At 37.3% G+C, this 21725-nt stretch overlaps 1 protein-coding gene across 1 annotated transcript in view; it reads left to right on the forward strand.

Moving 5' to 3' along the window:
• Positions 1-20395, forward strand: part of LOC139713297 (complement factor H-related protein 1-like) — a 56977-nt gene extending 36582 nt beyond the window's left edge. The window contains exons 6-9 of the mRNA XM_071625040.1: positions 7249-7470; positions 11738-11791; positions 16420-16617; positions 20325-20395. Of these exons, the coding sequence (XP_071481141.1) occupies positions 7249-7470; positions 11738-11791; positions 16420-16617; positions 20325-20395 (545 nt within the window). The remainder of the gene's footprint in view (positions 1-7248; positions 7471-11737; positions 11792-16419; positions 16618-20324) is intronic.
• The last annotated feature ends 1330 nt before the right edge of the window (positions 20396-21725 follow it).

Consider the following 21725-nt stretch of genomic DNA (forward strand, 5'->3'; position numbering starts at 1 on the left):
TTTTTAGAAGTATTTCCATTAATAGCATTACCTTCCCCTCCCTTTGTATGATAAACAATAGCACTAGCAACAACAATTACAACAGCAACAACCATATGGCACATAACCAGAACTTTAATAGTGCTATGATAGCAGCCAATATAATCTACGTCTCTTGAGGCAGTATGCTGTCGAGTAAGAAAAAGAAATATGATATTGAAAACTAACTACGTGTAGTAAGTTGGTAATACATTTTCAAAAAAGACGAAAGAAGACCTAGGTATGGGAAGGGAGGGAGGAAGTCAATTAGACAAAAGGATGCGAGTTCTTCTAGTTTGAATTCAAAGGAGACATTCGGCAGAAATTCGACTGTATCTATAATTATGAGTAAGCAATAACAATTATCACCAGTTATTACACAAGAAAACCAATCACCGTCACCGGATAGGCGAATTTTGAAAAATAATTCCTTCAAACGATAGTGCAAGAGCCTGCAAATGGTGCTACGTAGGCGATGCCCAATTCGTTGGATGGAAGCAATAGCGTTTTAGAAAACCGATCCAAGTGTTTCGACATGGTCATACAGGATTTACCATAAAATGCCACAATAATTTATGACATGTGTTTTATTAATTTTAGATAAATTGTTTTAAGCTTATACATTTTCCGTCCTTTTCGAGCTGACGTCCGTATTGGATATTGCTTTGTACGCAAACCACGCACGCGCGTGTTCATATTATTACTAATACCTTGTACGCAGTCCGGTGTGCAGTGTGTTCGGCAGAGGAGACTCGAATTCTGCATATATATATCTATATCTATATATATATATATATATATATATATATATATATATATATATATATATATATATATATATATATATATTTGAGGACCGAAAAGTGCTCAATGCTGTAAAGCAGAGCATATTAGGCGTACCTGTGTTTTGGTGCCTTGTCTGCTACCGGCGGTTTCACGCTGTCACGATCTTCAGGCAGACTGACAAAGTGGTGTGTTTCTGTGCTCATGTGGCGCGGTGGATCGGTTTGACGCATGGATGGTTTTCTTTTCCGGTGTCTGCATTTGGATATAAGTTCGGACCTTTTATTGAGTGCTTTTTTGTTTCGAACTTATATCCAAATGCAGACATCGGAAAAGAAAAACCATCCATGCGTCAAACCGATCCACCGCGCCACATGAGCACAGAAACGCACCATTTTGTCAGTCTGCCTGAAGATCGCGACAGCGTGAAACCGCCGGTAGCAGACAAGGCACCAAAACACAGGTACGCCTATCTATATATATATATATATATATATATATATATATATATATATATACATGCATAATGGGTATATGTATATTTATTGCACTAGCTCTTCTTTACCAATAGGATAGTGGTGCAGCTGTTCATGTTGCAGCATTATTCCAACGTCGAGAGAAAGCAAAAAATATATATATATATATCAGTCAGCCAATGACATAGACATGTATATCACGGAATTCATGCATACAGCGTACTGCACGATTTGGAGAATGTTGATAACTTCTTTTGTTCAGCTAGATTTTGCCGAGGTTTCTCAACCATGGAGCCCACCTTTTACAATCATTTCTTTTTTCTTTCTTTTTTTGATCTGAGATGGACAAAAAAGAGAGAAGAAAACAAAACCTCGCTGGTGAGCAGGTGAGCGCACGTGTAACGATTAGAACACTGTGTTCGTACGGTTGGGCGTCAGTGACGTCTGACTCTCCACCAAGACTTGGTGAAAGCGGTTCGTTAGAGATACCAGCAACACCAATTTGTCTTTTTCCTAATTTGTGACGACTACCTTACTTCAAGATTGGAAGTAGTATAGACGTAACAAAAAGCTGTTAAAATTTATCGGAGAGGATTTCAATACCCATGTCGTGCCTTTGGCTGGATAATTAATTGAACGAGTAACTGTGATAAACAAAGTATTTGCCGATACTATAAAAAAAAAAAACAAAAAAACAAAAAACTTGAAACACTCGAACGATTGATTGTTAATAAACTCGACAGAATCCAATTTCCTTGTTTTCAAAGCATTTTCAAAGAAACAACAATTGTTTGTTTGTTTGCTCTTGCGATGAATGAATGAAGCGGGATCTTTTACGTGCATGAATTGTTACTCTCATACACGGGACCTCCATTTTATGTCCTATCCGAGGGACAGAGTGTTTTGCCTCTTGCTAGAGGGGACGGTATGCTTACACACAACATTGCTCAGTCAAGGGTCGGGTTCGAACCCGGGCCGCGTGATCGTGAGGCAGACGCGCTACCGACTGAGCCAACTCACCAACTCACTCATTAGAGTGTAAAATTACTTCTGAATGATATTAAAACATGGCAAGACGTTCACTGTGTCACCCAATATTCATGAAAAGTGAACAATATCATATTAATACTACTAGAAAATTCAATCGTTAGCACAATCTCTAATGAGTGGGGGCACTGTGGCATACTGGATACGACTCCCGATCGGAGGACTCGAGTTCGAGTCCCGCCCAGCACTTACGTCGTTGGACAAGATGTTTTTCCCACCATGTCCCTCTTGACCCAGGTGTATGAATGGGTACCTTGCAACGCTAGGGCAATAATAATGGCAGGGCCCTCTGGTAGAGCAGTGGCAACACTGAAGAGGCTTCCCTGGGTAAATAAGACCTTATTATTATTATTATTATTTTTATCATAGTCGGCGGAGAAATTGACGGCGGAGCACATTATGTCGTATGATTTTGAAGAAACTGTCGGCGGAGCAAATGTCGGCGCAGCAAATGTCTGCGAAGCAAATGTCGGGGCAGCAAAAATGTCGGTGGTGCAAAATCGGAGGAGCAAATGTCGCGGGGAATATGCCTGCGGAGCATAAGTCATGTCACCGCCTTGAGGTACAAAACTAAGTCATCAGATTTGTGTTTAGTGGCATTTCAAACGACTGCCAGTTGAAAAGTCCGGCGAGTTGTGCTGAGAGGTTTTCTCCACAGTATGAAAAAAGGTCATGATAAGATATCTGTTGTTATTAATGGATGTAAAGTCCAATATTTGTGATTCGCCACCGTGTTTCTCTGATACAAATGAACTATTACACAGAAATGCCGACAAAATATCATTGATAAATTCTATCGTACCTGACTTCCTGACTTCTCCAAGAGCCGTCGATACCATCGACCATGATATACTTCTACATAATATTATTTCTTTATGGTATTCGTGAAAGGCATTGGAATGGTTCAGGAGGTACCTTGGTAATCGCAAACAATTTGTACTTATCATTGGTTATACACTCAGCAAAAAAAAAGAGAGAAAGTAAACACTTTCTGACGTTTATCTTTTTCTTAGATGTTTTGCTAAAAGTTGATGTACCGTCAAACAAAAATTACAACCGTACCCTCCGCTACGATAACTTTAAAAACAGTGAATCAATCCAAACACAATTTCGCGGTACTAGGAAATTACAACCCCTTGCCCATATCATACAGAAAGCCCCACTCAATTCGCTTCAGTGGTAAAAGAGAAATGACAATTTTTTGTACGTGTATATCATGTCAGAAATCCCTTCCCTCCAAGTTATGTCTGTTGTGCTTACACATTGATATGCAGTTCCAAGATCATCCAAGTGCAAAACTTGGAAGACTCAGACTCATGACATGCTTTACAACAATCCACATTTCTCTGTGACCACTAAACCAAATTGAATGGGGTTTTCCGCAATATAAAGCTAAGATGTTATATTTTAAGACCCTGAAGTAGGATTTAGACAGTTTAATCATATTTGGTGTTATCAACGCAAAATATCTCATTGTAATTTATTTTTGGGACATAATCTATTATACTAAATGAAGGATGATTTAATTAGCTATCAACCTGGTAGGTCAATAAAAAGGGAAACTTCTTACATGAGTGAAGATCCATAGATATCTCTTCGAAGACAGAAGTAAGAATTGAAAAATGAAAAGTTGTCATTCATGCGTAAGTGCTCTTCCACATAACAATACGAATAAAATGCACATTTAACACAATAAGAAACGTGAATAAAGTTGAAAGAATAAACTTGGATCTCCATGATAGTCCTTGAAGCCTATAAAAGATCAATTAAGATTAGAAATAATGGAAGAAAATGAAGAATCTTCTGTCAAATCCAAATTCAAATTTCATTTCAGTCCTGAGTTGACAGAAAATTTTCATTTCCATCCTTTAGTTTCCCACTTTACTTTGTTTTGATGGTACTAAGAGATAAAAAGAGATCTTAGTTTTACTATTTCATTCATTTATTTCCGTTTGTTTAACTGGTCTTTTGTTATCATTGTCATCTTTAAAAGGCACTAGCAAATCAACGTATATATGTTAATTTTTTCCACTTTTTACTTTTGTGCCTATAAGGACCAAAACGAATGTGTTCACTCGTGCGTAAACTGCAATTCATATTGACCTTACGGGTTGATAGCCAATCAAATTACTTTTAATATGATTTATAAAACATTGATTTTCATCAAACTCATCTATGAAAATATGAACTCGAAAAAAAGTTTACTGTCTCTTTTTGGTTGTTTTTGTTTGTTTTGTTTTGTTTTTTGCTAAGTGTATATCTAGTAGGCAAGACGTCAGTTGAGGCGATCCGCAAGGAACTTGCTAGGACCACTCTCGTTTGTTCTTTGTATTAACGAGATTATGTGACCGTGCATCTCAACAGCAACAAAATGTCGCACGCTCTTATTTTACGCGATGTCTCAAAATAGGTAAAATTGGTTGAAGTAGTCAAACTTGAATTTTACATATTTTCTGAAAGAGTACAGTAAATCAAAGTTTGCCATCATAAAACATACAGGAAATTATAACAATTATTTGAGAACATCTCTCTTTTTTTTTTAGAATGAAGTCATTAGCTGCATCACAGAGTCCCTTTCTCATTTCTTAAAAACCTTAAAACACTCTTTACCTTCAACTCTAAAATCTCTTGAAGGGATTATACTTCTGCTTTGAAAATTGGTATCAGTCATGGAAAGTGTGTGTTCATAGATCATGATCGATTTTAGCCAAAGTTGATATTCTCTTAATTCTTGGCTTTACGACGTTTTACATCCTGTTTTTGTCCCATTCACTACCACTGCCGAGAGCAGGGCTTGGTGAAATAAAGCGTTTGAAAAGACCCTGTCTGTAACGTCAGAGCATTTCTCAGTATAACACACTTTTCCAGACTGTGTGCTTTCTTTCCAATATTTAGATTCCATTTGAAGTCCATTTAAAGTTCGTTTGGATTGAGTTATGATATATCATTTTAAATCCTAAATGTCTGCTGTTTTGGAATCTGCTTGTAACTTAAAAATCTATGTCTGGTGATTTTTTGTTGGTTTTGTGATACAGGGTCACATTTGCAGAATTCATCAAGTATCTTTTTTTATCATCTGGAAGATATTAATGTATTTTGATCTAACTCTGATCCTGATGAAATCATTGACACTTTAAATATTCAATGGATAAGATTACTTCAGTGGATAAGAGCATACAAGGTTTTATCTTGGAATGCTCCCTTGCACGACGCGGGAAAGTCAATTCAATCAAATTATTTGATTAGATTTTGTACAGTGAACTCTACGTGGCAGTTACATATTAGTCCACACTCACTTTTCATGTTACATGGTACTTTGTTATTAACAAATATAGATTATACTTTTTTATCATAGTCAATTCAATTAAATCTTTTAATTAGATTTTGGACAATAAACTCTACGTGACAGTTACATATCATTTGATATGTCGCATTATCATTTAAAAAGATAGACGTTTTAAATAGAGGTGAATTTTGTCTTCCAAACACGCACCTTTCGTGTTATATGGAACTTTGTTTTAAATCGTGGATATGCTGTTCTTTTGTTTCATGACAACAATGTTTTAAATATTAATAAATTATATCGTTTGCACTTAGGACATTCTGTATGAACAAATTCATCAGTAATTCCCTCCCTCCTGTATTTGATTCCATGTTCCAAAAGTACATTATCCTTTATGTCCTACCCGGCAATCCAGTGAATTACACTATTTTTGCCAAATTTGTGCTCTCTTTTTATGAAAGAGTTGGAGTTCTCTTGCTAGCAACATAAAAGGAGCTTCATATCTTGAAACTTTTACCTTTAAATTATATAATTTTCTAAGAAATTGTTACAGTTACAAAGTGAATGTTCAAGCTTAATTTCAAGTCTCTTTTTTATTACGATTGTTTTATCGTCTTCTACAAATCCTATTTAAATCTCGTTTGGTGAGTTATGATTATATCTAATCCTTCGCGTGGCCTGGTTTTCGTTTATGTGTCGTTCGTTTATGTGCAATTTGCCAAGTTGTGAGTTTTGTAAGTATATATTTTATTTGTTTTTATGAGGGGACGGCAAATCTACCAGCCTTGCTTTTTAGCGCTCCCCTCCATTTCTAACAACTTTCTTTCTTTCGCTATTGTCATGAAATTTACAATATTGTATTTGAGGCCACAGTTTGTTTGTCATGTTTGCTTCAGTACATTATTATTGCATTTAGATTGATGTGTTCATACGTAATTATTATCTTGTTGGAAATGAAATAAACAAAATGAAGTGAAAATGAAATGAAAATGAAATACGAGATAATAGGCCTACGAATAAATGGATGCTGTTCGTTATTCCGAAGGTTCGCTATTCCGAAGGATCGTTATTCCGAAGGGTCGTTAATCCGAAACACGCAAATTCCCTATACCTAGAGGTTCGTTAATCCGAAAATGAAAAAGGGTTCGTTAATCCGAAAATTTGTGGCGTTATTCCGAAGGTTCGCTATTCCAAAGATTGGTTAATCCGTAAGTGAAATTCGGGACAATGAACCTTCGCAATAACGAATCTTAGGAATAAAGAGCCTTCGGAATAACGAACCTTCGGAATAACGAGCTGTAACCCGAATAAATATGGCAAGTCTGTTTGACGAAAATGACAGCCGTGCTTTAATGGTGGTTCTACTCTCCTGTATAACATACAGCTTGACCACATTTGCTGAAGAACTGTAATTTCATGATGGACAGTTCTTCGTACTACCCTCCTTTTTAAACGGGAGTGTTTCATGCATTGGAACAAATTTTACATTTTTGAAAGCCTTATATTTTATAGCAAATAAGTGTAAAATATCTAGGTTAAAAAAAGGCCGATGGTTCGGTACTTGGTACGGCTGTATAGCTAGAAAAAATGTCATCGCTGGTGTTTCAGTGTCACGGTGCTACATTTCCTTTCACTCAACAGTGAGGCAACAGATACCCTGCTCCGTGCCGGAGAGTGAAGGTGAAATCTCAATGAAATTCTTCCTACATGGGGAAGAGACAAGAGAGCTCCATCCACGTGATTTGGTCCCCGGTGGATCCTTTATGGTGGCCCGGTGCCTTGACCCAGCAAAAAGTCGGCTGATCGGCGATTCCCGCAGGCTATGCAACTTCGGCGAGTGGCTCGGGGAAGAACCAAGATGTGGTAAATGTAAATTGATAGCAGGAAATACTCGACGCTGGTAACTGCGAATGCAAGACATTGTCGTGACTCAAAATGGTGACAACAAAAAAGAACAGCATAGAAACCAGATTCCTGTGTACATCATTACACCTAAATAAACTGCGGGACAACGTCCATGAATGTCCTGGACTATGCCCAACAGGGCTCCTTTCCTTGCATATCCTTGATGAGCCTTTAACTCATCTCTTTCCAGTTTTGCTCACCTAAGCCAAAGGCTCAAGTGAGCTATTTTTATCGATTTTTGTCCGCTGTCCGTTGTCCGTCCTGCGTCGCACGTCATGCGTAAACTTTTTGCATATTTGTCTTCTTCTCAATTTGTTCAAATGGGCATTATGATGGTCACCATGCCTAACCTACGGGCCCGGGGGTGGGGGTGGCAAACCCCCAAAATGTTCAAAGAATCTAAAAAAAAATAAAACAAACTTCTTCCCTAGAACCAAAAGTGATAGAGCTAACTTAAAGCGTCACAATAGTATTGGTGGAGATGAGAATTGGGCAGATAACTGCGAGATACCCCCCCCCCCAAAAAAAAAAAAAAAACCACACCCACTTATGAAGTGATACAGAACATACCATTCTATGAGGATTTCAACGTTTTTAAGATGACTTCCAGTTTTGGAATGGCTGAGACATCAAAACACAAAGCAAAACAAAGCGATCCTATTAGAAGGTGGTCCCACCTTGTATTAGAATTGCTCGGTTTTGGGTATCTTAGCTATTTCAAAACTATTTTTCATCAAATAAACGTTGAATCCCACTTGGAGTTACATGTTCTCTCACATTTCATAAGAGGTTTCTCATTTCTCACCAAAAATGTTAGAAACCTGACGTTGGGTCTTAACCACAACTTTACGTTCCCTTTAATACTATGAGTTAGTACATTGATGACTGCAGTGTTAAAGGGGATGGCTAGTAACCGATCAGTGGGAATCAGTTGGAATGTTGAGGGATGATAGTTCCGATCCTTACATGGGATTCATTTAAGAGTACATTATATATCTACTGTTGTGTGAAATTTATTTGCTTCAGAACGGTCTCATATTCAAGTAATGTGCAAATTAATGCCCCGTCACTGACCAGGCACGCTAACCTGGAAACATTAAACTGTACATTACTTGAATATGAGACCATTCTGAAGCAAATAATTTTCACACAACAACAGATATACAATGTACTCTTAAATGAATCTCACAAGGATTGGAACAATCATCCTCCAGCATTCCTACTGATTCCCACTGATCAGTTACTAGCCATCCCCTTTAAGTTTGTTCGAAGCGGAATCAGGAGTGCTTCCCTTGGGTCCTTGGGGAAGGGGTGAGAGGGAGCTGCTACTAGGGGCCTTAGTACAGTTTCTTCTTCTTTAGGAACACCCCATTACAGATTTTCACCAAATTTAGCAGGTAATATCAGTAGGGGATATGATCTGAATTTGATCAAATGGACATCATGCCCGACCTGGAGGACCCCAGGTGGCCCAAACCCCAGAATTAAGGAACCCTAAAAGAAAAATAAATAAAAAAGAATAAAAGAAAAACTTCCTCTGTAGAACCAGATATAAAAGCTAGATTGATACTATGAGTTAGGATATTGATGAATGTAGTTTCAATTAAGTTTGTTCATGTCGGAATCAGGGGTGCCTCTCCTGTTATCCAGGGGAGGGGGTGCGAGGGGTCCTAATATGGGCCTAAATTGTACATTTTCATCCTCTTCTGGAACACTCCACAACCGATTGTTACCAAACTTAGCAGGTAGCATCCCTAGGGGGATATGGTCTCACTTTATTCAAATGGGCACTCTGGGGGCCCAAGATATCACCAAACGTGATTACCCTAGTTAATACTGTTAGTTATATAAGTTAATACTTTGAGTTAATACATAGCTGATAGTTGTTTCAATTCATGGGGGAATCAGAAGTGTCCCCTTTGGGACTCACAGGAGTGGGCGAAGATAGTCCAGATGCGGACTTAATTGTCAACCTCAGGGTTCATCGTCCACCCACCAATCATTCAATCACCGAATTCATTATTACGTAAAGAAGTAGCCATTACAATCCTTGCTCAGCTGCATGCAGCACCAACTCTATGAAGCACATTCTCTACCATCCCCTGTTCCATGGGTGATTTTCCCTTGTTCAGCGTGTAGGCATTCTCTCATTCTCTCTTTCTTTCTTTCCTTCCATACTTTTCATCTATTCTGGCAAGTTGTGTCATGTTGTTGTGTTTCTTCTGTTTTGTCCCGTCCTGTCGTATATCATATTTTGTCACAAGTGTTTGTAGTAATTCATAAGTTTTGTGAGTGGTTCACAATCTACAAGCTTTGCTTTTTAGTGGACCTCTCTATTCTTTCTTCCTTTTTTCAACCGAAGCATGACTTTGTATTATTATTGTATTTGCCAGTATGCGCTCTTATGTTTATCGATATCATTTGTTTATTGCAAAGGCAAATGTTTTTGTTTATGATGTAATACCTGATTTATCTTGCGTTATGTTTTTGTTGAAAGAAAAAAAAGAAGAAGAATGAAAATAAATGAATTGAATTGAATTGAACTGAATTGCACATGTCATATTCTTCATGAAAACCCCTTGATGAAGTTTCACCAAACTTGGCAGGTAGCATGCATATAGGAGGTTAGGATCTCAATTTGTTTAACTTGGTACCATGCTTTCCTTGGGGGGCTCTATGAGATAGGGGGGCATCCCCCCCCCCAAAAAAAAAAAAAAAAAAAGGAAGAATATTTTCATAATGTTATCTTCTGCTCGAGACCCAAAAGTAATAAATCGACGTTGGTAACATGAGCTTGCATAAGTAAGTACATTGATAATTGTAGTTCCCAAGTTTGTTTATTGCAGATCCGGGGATGCCCCCTCCCCCTCCCCACCAAGTTTGGAGTGGGTTGGGGAGGGGATAAAAATGCGAGCCTACATGGTACATTTTTATGTTCTTCTTGAAAACAACAATGAATTTCCACTAAACTTGGCAAGTAGCATTCGTAAGGGGATAGGATCTCGACGTGTTCGAATAAGCACCATGTTCCTCTAGGGTCCAAAGGAGGCCCAAAACTCCGTAATTAAAGGATATTCAATAAAACTCTTTTCTTGAATCAGAAGTGATAGAGCTTTAAAAATCTTCTCAACCTGCATAGTCGAACTTGCTAAGTACAGTGTACTTTGCAGGAATTTTTACCACTCTGATGAAATTAGCAAATTGACACTATACCCCTTGCTCTCAAAGTTTTTATAGGAAAGAGTCTGCAAGAATACATGGAAGGTGAACTTGCGAGACCACATGGTCTCTTGTAATGTCTCAACCTGCCAAGAGTAAATTTTTAGCTTTGTGTCTTCCTTTTTGTACTTTAACATTTTATATTAATTTGCGTATTACCGTGTATTTTCCCGGATTTGCAACCCTACCCTTCAGTAGCATATGTTCCAGTGTTTATCAATGATGATTATGATGGAAAGTTTGCTCAAAAAAAAAATTTAAAACACATTGTAGCAATGCAGATATTGACCACGTATATCTACTTAGCCGTTCAGTCAATAAAACGTAATTGGATAGAAAGTTAAAGAGTTTATTACTGGTTACCTAAAACATCACTTGAAACGTCTCTTGGATTCATTATCATGTAAGCATCCAGCTTGATCATCTATTTGGTTGTGCATAATTATGTCGACATAGTCGAAGTAGTCAAAGTATCTCAAGGACAGCTGATTACTCAATAAACGTGACTATGTCTATTAAAATCGACTGCCTTTTTCGTATTAAGAGCATAAGCTCGAGTTACTTCTTGCCGTGTATAATTTTGAGTTAGTTCAAACTCTGCTGTAGCTAGCTGAAATTTCGATAGATACAACAGTGCAAATCTACGTCACTGATATCATGTGGCAACAGCTGTAAAAAAAAAATGATATATGCACCTCGCTGACGATAAGTAAAGTCTCCAAGTAATGTGGCGGCTCATAATGATATGGGCGATAGTGGGTCTGTACTACAAATATTTTACACCACATAACCTGTGCTTGCTTTTTTTTTGTAAGCAGTGACAAAGAAGTTTATTGCGATTTTCGTTTTTGTCAACTCGTTCGTCTTTTCAGAGAAAGTAGTGGTTGCCCTCCGTTTCCACGGTGTGCCTCGCCAGGTGGCATTGAACGGAACTGTGGTGGTATTCCCTATCAACAGGCCTGGTAGATGCTGTGGTAACAGACTCGTTGTCTTTTGCCAAAAACAGATATGGTCATGGGCATACCCAGTTATAAGATCATCAAGTGTTGCTACATCTCAGGTATGGTATAAAAGAATAGCTAAACGATTCAAGTAATAACTCGTTAAACGACCTGGTGAATCTCCGTCAAATTCCCCCACTACGAATCATTGCTGAAGACCAATGGCTGTGGAATAGAGAAAGCAAACGACAGGCGATTAAAAATACAGAACACATTTTAGACGAAGGAAATCATAATCAATATGTAATCTCTCCCTCTCACATCAAGGAAGGACTTTTGTTTGACTTTTACCAGTGTAGCCTCAATATCATTGTACCGTACATTTGATGCTGCGATTTTCTTTCAAAAATGCGTGAGACAACTTTAGTAGTACCCTATAATAAGCTTCATGTCATGTCATGATCATTTTAAAGTTATCAAAGTGGCATGATTGTCCAAGCACATTGTTTTAAACATGAGTCATCAGTCATGACGATTTTCAAAGTGACTTGCAGACCTTTTTTTTTTAGTCCCCTCTAGCAAGAGGTAAAATACTCCGTCCCTCGGATAGGACATAAAGTGGATGTCCCGTGTGTGAAAGAGTCACAACTCATGCAGGATCCCGCTTCATTCATTCGACGCAAGGAGCACGGTGTTTAACCAAACCCCCATGGAAGACCAGCTTATAGCTGAATATGGGCTGTCCAGCCTTCTTTTCAGAGGGAAATGAGAAACAAATAAACAAATAACAAGCAAACAAACAAACAAACAAACAAACAGACAGACAAACAAACCGGGGGTAAGTAGAAATGTTGTCCAGTTAAGAGAACAGGATTAGTAAGTTAGTTCTTGCACTTTTAACAGTGTTACCGCAATTTTCTGAATGTATTTGGAATGACGTTTTTATTGGCTTTAGCAGTAACTTTCTCCAAGGTTCGGTGTAATAATGTCACAGGTAAAAATGTCAGAGGTAATAATGTCAGAGGTAATAATATCAGAGGTAAAAAGTGTCAGAGGTAAAAAGTGTCAGAAGTTAAAATGTCAGGTAAAAAATCAATGTCAGAGGTTAAAATATCAGAAGTAAAAATGGACCTTTAAATAATCATAATTACATTGTATGCAAGCCTCCATTGGATTCGTATGCCATTTCTTCTTATAAAAGTCTACTCCATTTTCCTAATTAAATTCATTGCACATAATAAGCTCGTCGGGACTATCACATGACTATCACATGAATTTGAATACACGAGTAGAAAATGAAATGTCCGCATTTGGAAATTGAACGCCCAAGCGTGAATTTGATTTGACGAAAACGAAATAGAACTCCAATAGGCCTAAATGAAATTGATAGCTTGGATTCTGAATTTGAATGCCCGAATATTTTGGCGTGAGTGCATGCCCTGTATGAATTTAAATGCACATTAATGAATTGGAATGACAAAAGTATGAAATTGACCGGGAAATCTTATAATAACAATGATGATGATAATAATAAAAATAGTAATAACAATAATGATAAAAACAATAAGTTCTTTTATTTGATGAGGCCAAAAAGCCCATTCACTTGTGGGTCAGTCTACATTGACATGTTCTGTGGTTATTTTGTGGTAAGCTGTGGTGACGAGTCACTGTGTGATTTTTGGCTTAGAAACCACATAATCTAGAATTTTCTCACTGTGACAATTTGGCGGACACAATATTCCCACATACTGCAATATGTGACCCAATGTGGTTTTTCTGTGTGGCTGTGGCAACTGCGATTACTATGTGACTTTCGGTGAAGAACCACAAAGGCTAGAATTTCACACTGTAAAATTCTGTGGGCACACAAATGTCACATTATATTGCAGTACGTGGGACACTGTGGTCATCATAATCCCATGTGTGGTAACTGTGAATTCTATGAGATTAGTATGTGTTAAGTCACATAGTTTTAAATACACACTGTGCACTTACGTGAACACATCTTCCCCAGACTGAAATCTGTAGCGCACTGTGACTATTATGTGGTAGCTGTGGTAGCTGTATACTACTATGTGATTAGTAGGAGATAAACAAGATAGTCCATTTGACTATTTCACACTGTGACATATCTCTGAAGCACTGTTTTCATAGATTGCATTATGTGACACTGTGGCTATTATGTGGTAACTGCATGTCACATATGACAAGTATGTGGTTATGTACCCACATAGTCTGAAAATTCATACTATGGCAACTCTGTGAACACACAATGCCCACATACTGCAGCATATTAAACACTTTGACCATTATGTAGTAAGCTGTGGTAACTGTAAATGACTATGAGAGCTGTCTGTGGTAAACCACACAGTTTGCACTGTGATTACATCGGTGTTAGATTTAACACCATGGGTGTTCAATAGAGGACCACACCCACAGGTGTTGAAAATGTATTGTGACGGTGTTAAAAAGTGTTCGCCTGGCACTTTGTGGTGTTAATTTGACACTGTGGCTGGTGATATTTTTGACACTGCGCTAGAGTTAATTCAATAATGACACCGCATGCACTGCAAAAAGTCCGGTGTTAAATAGTGAACACCGAGCTGGTGAATAAATTTTCGGTGCTCATTTATGGTGTTAATTTAACACCTCCGGGTGTTATTTCCAAATTTTAAACTGTTTTTTGAAGAGTTCCTTAGTAACTGCACTTCTTGTTGATTTTTAATTTAAACAAGACGATCAAGAATTTTACATTAAAATACTAGATTTTTGAAAAAAAATGTGAAAATAAATTTACACCAAAGTACCACCAGCTGGTGTGGTCTCTCATTGAAGCTGGACGGGTGTTAGACCATTGATATTAACACCAACAAATATCAAATCAACACCATGTGGTGTCATTTTTTAATTAACACCAGTACAGTGTCAAAATAACAACAGGTACAGTGTCAAATTAACACCACGAAGTGTCCGGTGAACACTTTTCAACACCATCACAGTGCATTTTTAACACCTGTGGGTGTGGTCCTTTATTGAAGTTTGATCGGTGTTAGATTTAACACCCGTGGTGTTAAATTTAACACCGATGTTTTTACAGTGTGGTGTTGAATTGATATTGGTGGTGTTAAAGGACAAGTTCACCTTCATAAACATAAGGATTGAGAGAATGTAGCAATATTAGTAGAACACACCATTGAAAAATTGAGGAAAATCAGACAATCCGTTCAAAAGTTATGAATTTTTGAAGTTTTTGTGCAGTACCCGCTGGATGAGAAGACTACTGCAGTGTATGCAGTCATACACTTTAACAAACAAAAGCAAACATGAAAAGAAGCGGCAACTACAGAATATGGTGGGGAAAAGGTGAATTATAACCATTAGAAATTTCGTGATTCATATTTTGTGTAGAATTACAATTGTGATTTTGCTACTGTATTCATTCGGAGAGGATCGCAATTCAGATGCGAGTGATACAGTGGCGGACTCTTGGTAATCGAGTTCACTTTATAGTTTCGCTCCTCAGACGTCAGAATTTGTAGATTGCACACGCTCTGGCAATAGGAAATTGTGTTGCGCACAATCAAAGACTAGGCCTTAATTACGGTAAATGAACCCTAACGTACCGAGACGGTACGCGAGGGTTCGTTAGTATTTGGTTGTAGAAGGTCTAATTCCCTATATTGCATACATAATTGACAGTTACCGAGACATATTTATCCATCAGTTACTACATGGTTTAAGGGCATGAGGCTGTTGCCCTTATGTCAGTTTTCACTTCTTAATTATTCCTGCAAATGTCTGTCCCGAATGGCTGGTATTTATGGTGGTTTATCACTTGTCTACTCCCACTTTGGTCTAATCCTGTTTGGTCTACAATCAGTTCGTCTAATAACCATTTAGTCAGACTGCCACTTTGATTCTTTACCAGTTCGTCCACTTCCAGGTGTCGTCTAATACCCACAGTTTATTAGAAATAGTGGGAAAAATCCAAGGATACAAAATTGCAATTATGCCATCTGGTCATTAGACAAAATGATAATTAGCCAACTGGACATTAGACCAAGTGAGGATTGGACGAAATGCGCATTAGAAGAAATTAATAATAGACCAAATGAGTTTAGCCATAGTGGTGATAGACAAACTGGGAAGTAGACCATCTTATATAAGACCAAGTGACAATAAAAAGTCATGTATCTCGTAACATCATGATAATCTATGCATTCTCTTGTCAAATACCCCCAGGCGTACAGGCAAAAAGAGATCACTTTGAAGACGCCCACTTCTGCCCATTCTGGAAACTTCACATGTACGCTTGTTAGCAGTTCCCATACAGTGGAAATAATCGTCAATGGTATGCATCTTTCATAATAGCTTTCACTATCTTTTGCTCAAATGCCGCATAGGTCCTATAAAGCTAACTTTGTACGTTCTATGCTGAATGAACGTGATCTAACGAAATCCTAACGATCGTTGATACATTTTCATACAGCCAGTCATATACACGTATTCGAAAAAATAAGTGAACATTTTGATTTTTGTCTGTGAGTTTGATAAAAACGAATTTAGATTGATTCTAGAAATAATTATTTAAGAGAAAAATAGAACCAATGGTTTACCATTATGTGAACATCCCTTGAGTGTTCTAAAACGTAAACAATAATTTCTGTGGAAACAATGTCATGAGATGAAAATTTACATCATCATGCTATTAACACATTCGTTATTTCCCATTCAATTCTTGCGACAGAATTGTACTGTCCTGAACCAGTTGTTAATCATGGACGTGTGGTGAAATTATTCGACTGGATTCCTGGTCGCTACCCTATCACGCAGGAAATTACGTTTGAGTGTGACGACGGATACCGCTTAACTACACCTCAGGTCGACACGTCGTATCATACATGTATCCTGGGCCGGTGGTCGGATGAGATCCCTCAGTGCGAACGTGAGCTTCTGGTTCTTTATTTGCGGTGGTAGAGAAAATTCTGTTAACTCACTACATCACGAGCAGCATTTTTATTTGCATGGTGCCTTTATGGTGAGGTAAGATGTGGAATTTACTCCATAAAGGCAAAGTTGGTGGCTTGGGTAACATTACTAGAACACACAAACACACACACATATTTTTTTTTTTTGTTTTTAAACTTCTTATCTCCGTTATTCTAGTTTTATTCCACGATGATTGTGCAAATCAGACTCACAATGAACCAATTACACACACACATACACAAAAGTCTCCTTCTCAGCAACACTGCTTGCATAATATTATGTAATTATTAAAGAATATATATTGAAAACCTGTTAAAATATTAGCACAAGATTAGATATGGAAAAAAGGATATAAAATGCGGGACCCAATTTTCATTAGGATCGTTTTGTTTTACCTTGTTTTTGGATGTCTCAGCGATTCCAAAACCGCTTTCAATCTGAAAAACTTTGACATGGTATGCTTTGCACTGTTTCATAAGTGGTTACTTGGATTGTCACTAAAAGTTAAAAACCCAATTCTCATCCCTACCAATACTATACAATCCCTTTAACCCTGCCCCGATTTTAACCGCGCCTCTTTCTGCCTGAAGCGGACAGGGAGAGTAGGAATACATGTATATCCTGCTTTATAGAGATAAGATCAAGGGAAATGACCTCTTGCAATATTGATATTTATTTCGGTTGATATCATAACATTTGATTCGCTTTCAAGGCAAAGCTTTCCTCAATTTTGCGATATAAACCGTGAAAACCTGTTTTTGCTGAATAAAGCAAACAAGAAGACGTTCTTATTGCATGTGGTTGAGGTGACCCATTTTTCAGTGCTAGAAAGTAAAAAGGAAATCTTATAATGGCGTGAAAAGGACTGTCGTCGGCACAGACGAATAAAGTGTACGGGGTGAACCAATTTACATCGACTAGTATGTGTTATGGAGTACTGGCACTTAACATGATGTTTACATGTAACAGCAGGACTTTACATGATTGGAAATTTGTATATTAAATGACCTTGTCTTAAGAGTGCGTCTGTAAACAAGCGAAGTGAAACACATGGATTGGAGAAGAGCAAGACAAGTCACGCAGGGCGAGTGGCCGATATCCTACATACTAATCCCGTGCTCTAGTAGCCAAAACAAGGTACTCAGGCAAGGTGATAGAGAAGTCGGGCCACACTCATTATTACATCAGTGTATAATGTACTGTTCTATCGAGGAAAATACCATTATAAAAGAATATGACTAGTACTATGCTACTCTCGAAAATCAAATTGAGAATTTGTAAAAATGTTGTGCAGCTTCATAAAATTGATAATTCTTTTATGAATAAGTTTCTCTAAATTTTCGGACAACTATGATAATAATAAAATTGGAAGATAATTATATTATTTCATATTTGTCACGCTTCTTAAATAGTGGAATTACTCTGGTCAGTTTCATCTTACCAGGAAGCACACCATTAGAAATTGGCAAATTAGAAATATGAACGAGTGGATCAGCAACTGAGATTATAACACCTTCAAGAATACAATTATCTATGTCATCATAACCAGAACTCCACCTGCTTTTTAAAGAAGATACAATATCAATAATATCATGTCTATTATTTGGAGTAAACAAGACAGAATCAGAATTATGCTTACCTAAGTATTCAGTAAAATAATTCTCTAATTCTCTAATTTTGTTTTTATTGGAAAGTAATTAAAAACATATGCATTGTGAACAGGGTCATTGATGGTTTCATCATTCACCTTTATGTTATCAATGTCTGAATTCTTACTCGAACATTCATAGCTTGCTGTAAAACATTCAAAGTATTTTTCATATCAATCTAATGTCTCTGCAATTGCTTAAAGTAATATTCTTTTCTTTCCAGAACGTAAAATCATAGTTAAAGTATTTTTATGAAGTGTATTTGTGTCTTGATTGCTCAGGGTTTTTTTTTGCAATTTGTATCTACAATACAATCTATTTTTCCTGTTAATTGAACGGTGAGTTGATTTTGAAATCCACGGTAACCTAGGTGTCTTTTTATGCCTCCGCCACGAAGTGTCGCCGGAGGCATTATGTTTTCGAGTTGTCCGTCCGTCCGTCCGTCCGTCCTTTCTTCCGTCCGTAAGCAATTTTGTGGACAGCGTATCTAAAAAACTGTTAAAGGTATCGTAACGAAACTTGGCATGTATATAATGAGTGGACGAAGTTGTGCCTATCAACTTTTGGGCGCACATGATCAAGGCCAAAGGTCAAAAAGTCAAGGTCAAATGCTCAAAATTTCACAATTTCCCCTATATCCATGCAATGCCTAGAGGTATTTTCTTGAAACTTGGTGTATTGGTGAACTACTAAATAAAGATTCCCCAGAGAGAGCTTTGGGTTATGAGGTCAAAGGTCAAGGGTGAAAGGTCAAGCAAAAATTTTAAAGTTGTACTTTTTTCTCCATATCTCACAAATATTTAAAGGTATCTTCATGGAACTTAGAATATATGCATGTACTGACTGGCAGTGATCATGTATGGGATTTAGAGGTCATGGGTCAAAGGTCAGGGGTCAAAGGTCAAGGATTAACTCATCAAAATGCCATTATTTCTCTCTAATCTATACGCTGCCTAATCTATGCACTTAGTGAATACATTTATTACCCAATACAAATTCTCTTGGAAGTTTCTTGCTAAAAGGTCAAAGGTCAAGTGAAAGTGCTAAATTTCACTTCTTCTTTAAACTTTAATATAAAAGGGTCAAAAGTTGGGAACAAATCCTCAAATTCCCAAATATTCATCCAAATAAACCTAGTTCAAGAAAAATGAACACTCAATGCATTTGTGACAAACCTGTCATTCTGATATTTTGCCAGTTACAAGTATGTGAAACTGTCATCACACATTGTGAAGACATTGTGCTACAGACCTATTCGGAGAACCATGCATTATGGCGGAGGCATACCAGTCGCATAGCGGCATTTGTAGTTGTAGTCTGATTTATCTTTTTTTTTTAATTACATTATCCAAATTATGATTGAATGTTTCATAAAATAATCAAAAGACAAATCAATATCATTACTATGAAATACTCTTGACCAGTCAGCATATTCTAAAATTGCATCAAGACTAGCTATACCAGACGAAAAGTTTTAAAAGAAAAATAAATCATAATTGAATAATGATAGGTCAAATCTGAAAAATTATATAAGAATCATTAAGGGGTAGGGTATTAAAAATCAAATTATCGATGAGGGTAGCAGAGTGAGCTGTGACACGTGAAGATTTCGACATAAGCGGAAGAAAAGGAGAGGACAAAATCGCTTGAAGAAACTCATGTGAGACAAGATCATCTTCAGACTTACGTAAGTCAATATTGAAGTCACCAAGGAAGCCAGATCTAAAAGGTAATTAAGTTAAGAAATCTTTGATATTGGAGTTGGGAGGTCTGTACATAATGCCTATCTCAATATTCCTAGATCCTTTGATATATACATTTCTTTTAAAAAATCAGCAATGTTATCCATGCTCGAAATATCATCATAAACAATACATTCAAAAGTACGTGATATATACAGTGCAACACCTCCACCACTCTTATCGAGCCTGTTATTGAAAAACATGTACTCGTCAATTGCAAAAGATTTTCCAGAATTGGAATTTAACTATGTTTCACTTAACTTCTCCTCAAGGTGACGGCGGCGAACCAACCCAGGAAATAACTGGCGCTGCGGCATCAGTCGAAGCGACCAGGACTCCATAAACAACAGCTAATGGCGGAGGCGGTGCGAGTAATTTGTTAGGGGTACCACTACGGATTTTGGGGATAGCTTTTTCAGTGATTCCCACTAGGAAGTAACCACTGGAGTGGAGAAACTACACAACAAAAAGGTGGCACCATACAACCATCGGCAATCATCCATTGACCAATGTAATACTGCCCATCTTGGTATATCGGGGAAAAAAAACCCAGACAGATGAGTTAACGCATCTTATACTATGCATTGCCAGCGATATATTCGAATGGTTATCCAATGATTTTGTGTAACATGCATAGTATACAAAAACCCATTTATTTTCTTCCTGCACCATTTTGTTTGGTGCTCATTATGAGATATTTTGGTGACGTTTGTAATAAATTGGTGTAAAATGCCGATTATTATTCATTAAAGTTTGCAACTTATATCTATTAGCCTCTCTCGTTGAATTAGAATCAGTTTAGTGCTTCAAAGAAATGTAACTTGTAATATTGTGTCAGTGAATAATTATAGACGTCACAACTAAAGACCTCATCAAAACTAATGTTTTCTAAATTGTCATTATGATTTTCTAATTCTTGTACACATCTAATTTATCTTCACAACAAAAATGTTATTATCAAATTCTGAAGTTTTGAAGACCTGAACATGCCGTTAGTACCCATCTTTTTAGCTCGAGAAGGAGAGGTGTGTTTTTTTAAGGTCCTCCCTCCACCTATTTTTTTTTTCCTCTCACGACAAGACTTATGGCCTTCGTGGGATAATCAATAAATATTTTATATTTTTGGCTTTTCAAGATATGTCGTGAATCTCTTCGAGTACAGTCATTCACAACAATATTCTGAGAGTGCATGCGGGCATAATTATGATAGCAATTAGCAACAAAATATACTGATAAAAGTAATAAGAGATAACTTTACCTGGGTCAATGTCATGAACACTACGATTCCAGTACTCGTTTTCGAGGGGGTAACGTATATTTACTATAAGTTGTCAGTCAACAACAGTGCATGTTAGAAGCCTACCAGTGAGTGGCGTGTGGCGTCTCCAAGCACTAGCGCAAAAGCATCAGAAAGTTGAGAACTGCGTCTTATATCATCATAATAAAGAATGTGCCTTTGTGTTCTGACATGCAAACTCAAGTCTGGATTTCTTTATGAACGTGTATTCTTGACACTGTTAATGAGAGTCTTTGATTGGGTTGCAGTACCTATCTACTATAAGAAGGTAAGTCCGAGAAGTGTTAATCATTTTTCCTATACAAAAGACGCAATAAGTGTAGTAACTAAGGCGCATTTTACTATTACAAAATCATGGTTAGGACCTATGCAACAA

This window comes from Diadema antillarum, unplaced genomic scaffold (assembly GCF_040938485.1).
Source record: "Diadema antillarum isolate AM-2024a unplaced genomic scaffold, OU_Dant_1.0 seq00001944_RagTag, whole genome shotgun sequence".
NCBI classification, from domain to species: Eukaryota; Metazoa; Echinodermata; class Echinoidea; order Diadematoida; family Diadematidae; genus Diadema; species Diadema antillarum.